This window comes from Alligator sinensis, unplaced genomic scaffold, assembly GCF_000455745.1.
Source record: "Alligator sinensis unplaced genomic scaffold, ASM45574v1 scaffold55_1, whole genome shotgun sequence".
Lineage (NCBI taxonomy): Eukaryota > Metazoa > Chordata > Crocodylia > Alligatoridae > Alligator > Alligator sinensis.
This window is the reverse complement of record NW_005842224.1, coordinates 874,928-885,973: the sequence shown is the minus strand read 5'-3', so window position 1 is coordinate 885,973 and position 11,046 is coordinate 874,928. Positions and strand designations below refer to the sequence as shown.

At 43.9% G+C, this 11,046-nt stretch overlaps 1 protein-coding gene across 1 annotated transcript in view; it reads left to right on the top strand.

Moving 5' to 3' along the window:
• NT5E (5'-nucleotidase ecto) overlaps positions 1-11,046 on the top strand; it is a 46,493-nt gene that overhangs the window by 3,235 nt on the left and 32,212 nt on the right. The window contains exon 2 of the mRNA XM_006027110.3: positions 7,387-7,609. Coding sequence (XP_006027172.2) covers positions 7,387-7,609 — 223 coding nt within the window. The remainder of the gene's footprint in view (positions 1-7,386; positions 7,610-11,046) is intronic.

Here is an 11,046-nt window from a genome sequence, read left to right as displayed (position 1 = left end):
GGAGGCAGGGTAAATTTGCACCTTATAGGCTAACTAAATGAGAGAGAGATATATAGCACAAACTTTCTGAGAGCTGGAGCTTACTTCAACAGATGCTGTGAAAGGATGTGCAAGATATCCTTTAAAAAACAGTGTTTAAAATGGAGATAGTGACTTGAATACAAAGGTAGAAAGGGAAAGGAGGAACTGGGGGAAGACTTCAGGGAAGACTCAAGAGAGAAAGAAAGAGGTCTGCAAGCTGCCCCTCCCAGTTGGAAAGAGTTTAGGCAGGCTTCACTTATTTCCCAGAAAGGTCAAGGTTAGGCAAGGAAATGTGTGTGTGGAACTGTGGGTGTGTGGTGCTCCTTGGCTCTGCACGCTTTGTTCTCAGAGGTCTTGTTTTGAAGACATTTTTCAACCTTGGCCGATGTTAAAGTATCAATGGCATGATTGGGATCTGAGGAGTGTTATGCCCCGTTCCACGCTGCATGCTCTGCCATGACAGATTCCAAGCCCTGTTGGACCTGAAGAGGTAGCAGGGATCCCTACCCCAGGTCCCAGGTCCTGGCTGAACTGCAGTGTACTTTGCAAATTGCAACATTTTACCACAGGGGAGGGACTGGCCTAAGATCTGATATCTCTTGGGATTCCCTCCCTGAAACTCTTGGCAATGACAGCAGTACAACTAGCCCAGGCTGTTTGTTCTGGAATTGCTTTAAATTATGCAAACCTGTGGCCTGTTCTGGAGAAACCAGCCTGTGCTTCCAGCGTGGTGAAAAGGTAAAAAAGGGATGGTGCCTGCTGAGTGTTGGAGAAAGCTGCTGAGAAACCACTCAGGGCCTCAGAGTAGTTCTTGTTCCCAGAGAAATGTAGTTACCTGTTAGTCTGAAGTGATGTAGGAGGCAAGGTAGATTTTCACTTTCCAGCCCTAACCAAAGTAGCTGTATATAGGTATAGCTATATATAGATAGAGATATAGATATATAATTCCTTAGGTTAGTCTGTCTGTCCATCTATTTATATACTTTGGTTAGTCTATAAGGTGTAAATCCTACCCTGCCTTCTACATCACTTCAGACTAACAGGGTTAACTTTTCTCTGGGAACAAGAAGCAGAATTACTTTAAGTCCCTGAGTGGCCTCTCAGCAGCTTTCTTCAACAGCAGTATGCTACAGCGACGTAGCATCTGCAGATGTCTACCCATGACCAGCAGCTATGTCACTAGCGATGCGCTCCCCCATTGTAGCATGTCACTATGGTGATGTAGCTGCTCAAAATAACTGTGCGCCGCATGTATGGCATAGTAGGGGTTGTTACTGTGCCACGATTTAGTACTTCCAAAAAAAGTACTAAGTCATGGCACAGTAACAATGGCACCATAGTGACGTGTAGACGCGCCCCTTCATGATCTTAAGCTCACTTAATGGTGCCTCTCACTCCCCACCAACAGCCCCCACAGCCTTGCTGGTGCCCCTTAATCCCTACCCGCAGCCCCTGTTCTGAGGGCTCCCTCCAGTCCTGCTGGAGGGGGCCCTCAGCTGCCAGGGCTACAGACCCGGGTCTGCAGCCCCCTGCCCCTGCTCCCCCCTGCTGCAGGCTTGGGCAGGGTGGCTGCCTGCCACTGCATGCATTCTGGGGAGGCAGGGGGGACCCGTGCACTCCAGATCTGTACCCGGGGCAGGAGCAGGTTGCAGGCTTGAGCTCCCGCCCTGCTTTCCTCCCCCAGGCCCTCCCCAGCCCAGCAGGCACAACCCCGCGCAGCTAGGGACAGCGGGGCCACGCAGGGATTCCTCACCATTGCGAGCCCCCCCCCCCCCCCCCCCCTCCCGGCCAGCCCCCCCAGCTGCCCTGGTGATGCGCCTGCAGTGCCTCCAGCACCTGCTGCTGCTTTGAGGGGTGCAACCCCGTGCCGCTGCCCTCACTGCAGCCCCATGCACAGTAGGCGCATCGCCAGGGCAGCAGAGGGAGAGTGGCGGTGAGGTTTTCTGCGCAGCTCCTCCACTCCCTGCTGCGCCAGGTCACGGGGCGGGGGAAGGGAAGCAGGGCAACTGGGAACAGCATGCCACTGGTGGGTTTCTCTGGTGAAATGAGAAATCTGTGTTTGCCTCTGATAAAGGTTAAAATCCATGATTTACTCCGTTTTTCCATGGGAAACAGAAAACCTGGATCCCTGCTGATAAATATAGAGGTAGTTAGTCATGCTAGTCCAGGGGCAGGCAATTATTTTGGGCGGAGGGCCGCTTACTGAGTTTTCGCAAGGCATCAAGGGTCGCACGACAGGCAGCCAGGGGCAGATAAGTATTAACTTTCTCAATTTTTTAGGGGCCCCACGGGCCGGATATAATGGCTTGGCAGGCCGCATTTTGCCCACCCCTGTGCTAGTCTGAAGTCAGGCAGACAGTGCCACACTACTCTGCCTTCTTCCTGATAAATAGGAAATAAGTCACTTTTCCACTCAGTTTTGTCATAGGGCATGACCTTGCACGCTGAGTGGTATTACTGCCATACCAAGACTGGTATTGTGTTTACAGAGACTTAAATGAATTAAGATTTTTTGAAATATTCTCTGGTATAGCAGCTACAAGATCTGAGAGTGAGGACCTTTCTCAGCTATCTAACTTTGTGTTTACCTGTCTGCTATCATGATAACTTTTCCCATCATCCCTGAAATGTGGACATATTATTAGACCAACTTTGGAAGAAAGGAACTGACACAGATTACTCAGATGAGAAACAGCCCTTCCCTGCTAGGATGTTGGAAGAAGCACAGTGAGTAAGCTCTTACACCGCTTCCTTCCAGTACCCTTCCCTGGATCCAAATTGTCATGTAGCATGATTTTATAGATTTTCATAGATTTCATAGACATTAGGGCTGGAAGGGACCTCGAAGATCATCAAGTCCAGCCCCCTGCCCCAGAGGCGGGAAATCAACTAGGGTCAAAGGATCCCAGCAAGATAAGCATCCAAACACTTCTTGAATGAGTCCAGAGTAGGTGCCTGCACCACTTCTGGAAGGAGTCTATTCCAGGTCTTGGGGGCTCGAACAGTAAAGACATTTTTCCTTATGTCCAGCCTAAAACGGTCTTGGAGGTGTTTATAACCGTTGGTCCTTGTTTTTCCTTGGGGCGCTCTGGTGAACAGATTTTCCCCCAGATCCTGATGTACACCCCTTATATACTTATACGCAGCCACCAGGTACCCCCTGAGCCTGTGCTTTTCCAGGCTGAAGAGTCCCATGGCTCTCAGCCTCTCTTCATAAGGCCTATTCTCTTGCCCTCTGATCATGTGTGTGGCTCTCCTCTGGACTCTCTCAAGCTTCTCAACATTCTTCTTGAATTGCAGAGCCCACAATTGGATGCAGTACTCCAGCTGTGGCTTCACCAAGGCCGAGTACAACGGGAGGATGACATCCTGAGATTTACTATCATTTTTTTAGGCAACTTCACGAACAAGTCTTTTGTCTCAGGATTGCTGACTCAAATCCTGATTAGATCACAGGAGGGAATGGGTTTGTTGTTCTTTACAAAATAAGTACTGTATTTACCCAAGACATCTCTGAATTTAAGACGACCCCCCCAATAAGTAGATTTTAGACATGGAAAATTTATACTTTTGTTATAATTTTCTGTGTATAGAGTCTAAATATTGGAGTGTTGTCTTAAATTTGCACCCTCCCACTGCTACAGAGGGAAAAACAACAGCAGAGGGGCAGGTGATTGGTGGGCAAGTGGCCTGCCCTAGCCCCTTGCCCCTGCTTTCCCCACCCATTGTCTTCTGTGCTGCCTGATCCCCCCATGCCTGCACCTCCTGGCTCTTGCCCCCTCTCATGGTGCCTGCACTCCCTGCTCCCTCCTCCCATGCCTGCATCCCCTGGTGCCTACCCCTGTCATCATCACCATTCTCATTGGGTGTTATTGATATGTTGTCAGTGTTGAAGTCTCAGGGACTGCAGTGCTGGCAGAAAGTCGCAGCCTGGAGATCCCAACACAAATCTTATTTTAGAGAACAACCATAGGTTCAGTTCGGTCCATTGTCTACAAGGCATGGCCCTAACACACGTGTGATCTGACAGACAAGATGTTAAGGCATGTATGCCCTGACAAGGTATTGGCAGGATACCACATAGGCTTCCCTAGGCCAATACAAATTTCCTGTACTTTCTGATTCTCCTTTTATACAGTGATCAAAACGAAGTACGTATTACATTCAACCAATATGGTAAAACCTTGTTAATTTGATATTGGATAGTTCAAAGTGTTGTATACCTTAAAGCTGTTGGCACTCCCCAGCTGAAAGTATAGGTTTTTATATGCTTTACCATACAGATAATTTGAAATACATCTACTTTGACATTTAAAGCTGTTTTCTGGTCCCTTGGATCAGAAAAAAGCTTGTTAATTCGAAATGCTGGGGACCAAAAAATACTGACTTTGAAATAAACGTACCAATAATAATTTGTATGTATCCAAATTACTGTGGGTACATACAGACTGAATTTGCCCATTTGTGAGCCTTACTAACTGAGTTATTCCAATGACTAATTAAGCAGATTTCATGGGCAGGGCGTTCGATGCAATGATCTAGGGGCTCTTAATTCTTCTGCTTATATCAGTCTAAGTGTAGAACTGTCCCACCAACCCCCAACCCTGATCCCACCAAACCCCCTGCAGCCCTGCCATCACTGATTCCACACAACTGCCCCCAATAGTGCATGTAGTGGGAACTGTTGCCCCCACCTCCTGCCTCTGAAGACCCGTGCTAGGAGGACTTGGAAAGAGCAGTTGGAGGATTTTGGAGACCCAGCGAGGATCGAATCAGGGGAAGCATGAGGAAGAAGCCCATTTATCTTTGGGTGGGTGTCTCTGGGGCTTTAGTAGGGGGAGGGAGGGAGCCTTAGGTCCAGGAGATTGTTCTAGGGTACAGGCAGGAGAGCCTAGGGAGAACTTGGAGCAGCACAAGAAAGTTATTGGGCATGCATTGGAGCTGGGAACTTGCATGGTGATTGGGAAAGCCAGAGCAAGGGAATATGGCTTGGGGATTTTTGTTGTTGTGCCCTTCCCTATGCTTGCATATCCTCCCATATCTGCACCTCATTTGAATAAAGGATTGTCTTTCAAGTCCTTCCAGCTCTGCCTGCAGACCTCAAAGTGTTGAGAGGTCACAGTATCTTGAATGGTGATAGAAATGTGCATTCTAATTTTACCATGCTGATCTACACCTTTATTTGGAAGGATTTTTTTTCCCCATAACAAGCAAAAAAATTAAATATGTTTTTTTCTTCTGCTGCCATCAAACTGTGGTCCATGGACTATGCCTAAGGGGCAAAAGATGACTATGATCAATCAAAAGTATGTGAATACTCACACTTACAATTCAAAGGGGTTCACACTTCCTTCAAAATTTCCAAAGGGGTCTGCACCTCCATTTGAAATTTTTCAGGGGGCCATAAATGAAAAAAGGTTGAAAACCACTGGGATAGAGAGATCGGTATAGTATATGCCTGGCAACCAAAGTGCATTTTCTTAGATTTGTAAGAGTTCTTTTGCATTTTATTTTGCAAAATTCAGTCTTCATTAAAGGCACCTGCAATACAGGTAAGATTCTAAAGCAGCGGGAATGTGAAGTAACTATAGTTCCTTTCTGCATAGGATTGGTATGATCTCTCTCAGGACTGAAAGCTTGCCAGAAGTTTATGGTAGACTGGAACAGCATTTCCCAAAATACACAGGAATTCTTCACCTGAGTAGAGCAAGTATATACAGTATTCTGTACTGACTGATGAAACATTGATACTAGCTTTCCAGAGAAAAGGTGGGGGAAGGAGGACCACTAACTCACTGACTTCCAGGGTAATTCTGCTATTGACTTTCATAGATCATACTCTTCATTCTTGGTATGGTTTTAAGAATGTAGGGGTATGAAATACAAATAAATGATTTTTATTTATACTGGTATGTACCATATTGCTTTTTTTCTGGTAATACCTGCCTATATAATGTTGTAATGCAAATAAAGTTTACCAAAATATCAGTCAGTACATCAAGAACCACAGTCTGTACATGAATTTTCCACTCTTTTAAAGCACATCTTACATTTAAAGATAACATACTCTACTATTACTACTCTGACATTTATTAATGAAATCACTGTACTTTCCAAATACAAAATAAACATGTTGCTTGCATTCTTGTCTTTGAACAGAAGGTGACAGCCTGATTTTCCTAGCTCTGCTCCCTCCAATGCAAAGACAAAGTGCATGCCTACTTCACTTCCAGCCGTTCTAGGGAGCATTGTCATGAAAACACCCTTGCTTCTATTCTGGGCCCACCAGTGAATGAAAACATGTAAAGCAGGGACTATTGGTGCCTGCCCAGAGTACAACCAGTTCTGTTGCACTCCATGTCTTACGTGTTTATTAGTGCTTGTGGAAGCTACATTGCGTTTTTTCCAGCATTTGGTGTGCATGGATAATGAGTAAGGTGATGGGGGGGTGTTGTCACAGTAGTGCTCTATAACACAGTATGAGGCAGTGTAGACATACCCAGAGTCATCCAGGGTGTGTATTAGTATGCTTTATTCTTGGTATAGTTTTAAGAATATACAGATGCTTCTACCCTGTTTTATGCCAATATTAGAATTTGATTTTTGTCCACAGTACACATGCCAAAGTAGGACATCATCATGTTCAAATTTGAGTTAAAAAATGGGCACATTTGCTTGATCTTGATCATTGCTTGATCCTGTAGCCTTAGCAAGGTCCTTATTGGTGCATGACTCTACAGTATGTGGGCAGGCCAGTTGGCATTCATTAGTCTGGAAGTTTCCTCTGCATTTGCATGTTTGCGTTGTTCGAGTATCCCCACAGTTGCATGTTAACTTTAGTTTTACCAACCCCTGTTTAGAGGAGTTTCAAGCTTCTCCACATTGACCAATCAAGCTTTGTACCTGCAGAGAGATGTTTAGTAGTTTTGACATTCATCCTATCTCCCTACTGGGTCATCTCTAGTCTTAATTATCACAGCAGGAGCATTCACGTTTTTGAATCTGCATATTCTGCTATGCACTTATGACCTCAATCAAAGCATCTGGCTTGGTGGTTTTGCTTGATTCCAGGCACTAGCATAAGTAATGAGATCAATAGAAAGAAAAAGCAGAAGGGAAGGGCAGAAGGCTTATAAGGGAAGAAACAGAAGAAAAGATAAGAATTGCATATAGCATGCTTGTGTTAGTGAGAAACAACAGAACATTGTTCAGAATATGACAGGATGTTGTCACTCCAGAACAAAATTTTGTTGTTCTGTCAAACAAAGTTTGGTAGAGCATGCCCAGTATGTTACTTGTGAGAGAGCATTAATAGTAATTTTGAGATGGAATCTAACGTAATTTTCCCCTTTGTTTTTCATTTAGGCCCTGGGGAACCACGAGTTTGATAATGGGTTGGATGGATTATTGAATCCATTACTTAAAAGTGTGGATTTTCCCATCCTGAGTGCCAACATTAAGGCAAAAAAAACAATAACAAGCAACATCACTGGATATATCCTACCTTACAAAATAGTAAACATGGGTTCAGAAAAAATTGGAATTGTTGGCTATACCACAAAGGAGACTTCTTTTCTTTCAAATCCAGGTATGCTTTCTTCTAGTATTGCAAGAATAGTCCAAGCATTTTTAAAAATTGACTAAGATTTTAATGATCTGTTGATAGGTTCTTATAAGGCCAGAGAAAGTAGATGCTTAGATGCTGATGAAGATTTTAATTTAAATATTTTGTGTAAAACTCATGTATTTATCTAGCTTTATGATAATCTGCTTTTAACTTATGGGTGTTCTTGTTGCATGGAAAGATCCATACACATCAAACACATTCAGAGCACCTGAAGCATTCATCGAAGTCAGGGGTGTCAAACATCTTGCCTGTAAAATTTTAAAAGGGCTGGGAGTTCAGGGTTGGGGTGAGCAGGGACACCCCAGAATCTGGGGAGCAGAGCCCTATTGGGACATATATTAGCATTGGGGAGGTGAGTGACAACTACATTTAAGCTTGCAGCTCCTTGACGCTACTTGCCCCACTGTTGCTGCCACTGCTTGACTCATGAGAAGTGCGATGGGCCAGATGTGCCCTAAGGAGTGCCTGTTTCAAATATGGTCTGGGCAGTAGGGTGAATTTGATGCATCTGGTCTAAGTGTTTTGTTTTTCTTTTTACCATCATGGATTTTTGTGGCTGTGAATTTTGTTTCTTATTGTCCATTTAAGAAAGATGATCTTGTACCTTGTGTAAGATGCATATCTTGTACCTTAATGAAGGCTAAACTTAGTACAGTACTGTCTTATTTTACTGAAATCTGACACTTTTAAATCCTGTGTAATGTCATTGCCCCCTTTGATATCTACATGCTCCAATCTTACGGAAATCAGTGGGAGTTGTGTATCTGCAGGCACCTAGTATTCTGGTGTCTCAAGTACATATCAGAAATTAAACTGCAGATGGAACATCCATACTTTGTTTTAATCACAAATTGCTTTCATTCATGAGTAAGAGCAAAATTGATGAGGAATTTCTGACCAACAAGTCATTCCAGTAGCTGGGATTAATTTGTTTAGTAAAATAAATTAGACTTCTTCTGAATTTGAAGAACTTTCAATTAACTGTATTTTAGAATGATAAATAAGGTTTTCACATTAGAGCTTACCAACTTGCCCTTTAGATCTAATGCAGGCAGTCAGAGTCATCAGAGCCTCCAAGGGTTTGCTTCTGTGCCAACTGTTATTTGTATTTCTCTCGGATTTTGAATTAGAGCCCCAAGGGAATTGGGATCCTTTGATTACAATCTTAATAACCTTCCTGCAAAGCAAGGAAGACTGCTGGTTATTGTAATAACCTAACTTAAAAAAGGAATGTGTAGGTCTTTCCATAAGGGGGGAAGGATAGGAATAGTAGAGTGTGAATAGTAAATACTTACGCTGAGTATTCAGATGTTAGACACATCTATAAAAGGGACATTTGAGGTCAATGAAAACTTCTTTAATTTATCTCCTTACCTGCCATGCATGTTTTGATTTCGTTCTTTTCCTCTAAGGAGTAAAAACAAAATTAATAGACAAAGGGACTCTTGCATGTGCTGGTGTGCATATGGCTGTACATGTATCATGTCAAAGAATGCATATCATTTGTAATCCATTAAAAAGAAAATTGCTACCCTGTTCCCAAACTTAAAAGTATGTTGTTCTAGCCAGTCAAGCAGCTGTCAGGTTGGACAATGTTAGTCTCTATTTCTGACAGTTCTGGGAATACCTCTATGTTGCTATCATATCAGAGGGGCAATCTGGAAATGATTCTTCTTGAATCTAAATACTTCCTCACCACTGATTAACGCACACTCTGAAAAGCTATCTAAGTCGGACATGCTAGGATTTAAAATAAACTTTTGAGGAACAGTGTCTGACATTAATTTTAAGTGAGGCACAATATTTGTTGCATGTTCCTTTCTGAAAACATTTATATAGAAGGAACGTGAGGCTACTGAGTTAGCCTTTCTGTTACTGAAGATGCTAGTTCAGATGGTACTGGATAAGCCATTTATGCTAAACAAAGAGAAACACTTTAACAAATGTGTAGCAACACAGAGAGATTTAAAGTTTATTAGGTAACCTGTGAGAAAAAGCACTAATAAGACAGAAAGCTTCTTAAAAAAGGGTTAAACACTTTTAGACTAAATACATTGTGGGCGCATCTTAGTACAGTACTCTAAAAAGGAGTACTAAATGATGATGCAGTAACAGCCTGTACTGCGCTGTGCATGCTGCGCACAGTTATTTTTAAGCACTACGTTGCACATTTGTAGCTACATAGCTGCAGTGTCATGATTCTTGCCCATGGATACTACACCACCTTAGCACACTGCTGTGGCAACATAGCATCACATGTAGATGCACCCCCCACTAAGTACATGATAAAAATAGGGAATCCACAAGCTATTTAGTGTTTATTTTTAGGAAGTTTTCTGTATTAAGTACAACTTTTGTAATTCTGTCTCCCTTTTTTTGGACCTATACATTTCTTCCGCATATGAAGCTTTCAGCAGCTTCCAAAAAAGTAGAACTGGTTTCTGTTCAGTGGATGTATATGTAATTATCAATGATCCAGCAATCTTCTGTAATGTGAAGTCCCTCCAGTTTCCTAACTTATAAAATAAGATTCAGCGTGAGTCTGAATTCTACATTGTGCCTACATAGCCCTGATTTATTCTCAGTAGTTTCTTCTAGGAACTCACCATAGTTATCAAAAAATCAAGTAATGTTCCAGGACTTCCTCTGAACGGGAACCTCTGAAGAGTTTAGATATCCAGACTTCAAGTTACCAGGTTACTTTCTATTATCAGTAGGCCTCCTGTACTACCAATACTGTTTGTTGTTACTTCAGCAGTCTATAACTGCTGTTAGAATACTTTAATAAATTATAAGCCACTCCATCCTCATGTTCCTATTGTCATCCAGCAATATTCTTCTTACATAAGGCTGCCAACATAAACAGCTGGAAACAATGAGCAAAGGAAACCTTAAAGAGTAGCCTGTAGCCAGCCGTCAGCTGGTACTTTTCGTTGAAGTAGGGGTGCACCGATAGAGATTTTCTGGGCTGATACCGATGGCCGATTTTTAGTGAGCCATATCGGCTGATACTGATCTGATCACTGATAAATAGCCCAGCAGCTTGGAGAGCAGGTAAGTGGCTGAAAAGTCTGTTGTGAGGAAATGGGTTGGGAGAGGGAAGGGGCGTGGTGGGGGCAGATCAAGGTCCCCGTGGTGAGGGTGGGAGTGGGGCTGGGTTCAGGCAGCGGTGGGCACTGCCCAGCCAGGGCAGGGCGGAGCACAGGACGGAGCTGCGAGCGTCTTTTCAGGGGTTGCGGGGAGCAGGGCTACAGGAAGGGGCTGCAGCCATCCCAAAACTCGCTGCAGCCCCAGCCCAACCCCCCGCCAGGAAGAGCCCGGCATAGCCCTGGCCCCAGCCTGCAGTAACAGCCCACCCTTGCTCCGCTCACAGATCCGGGGGGGGCACGCGCCCCCCC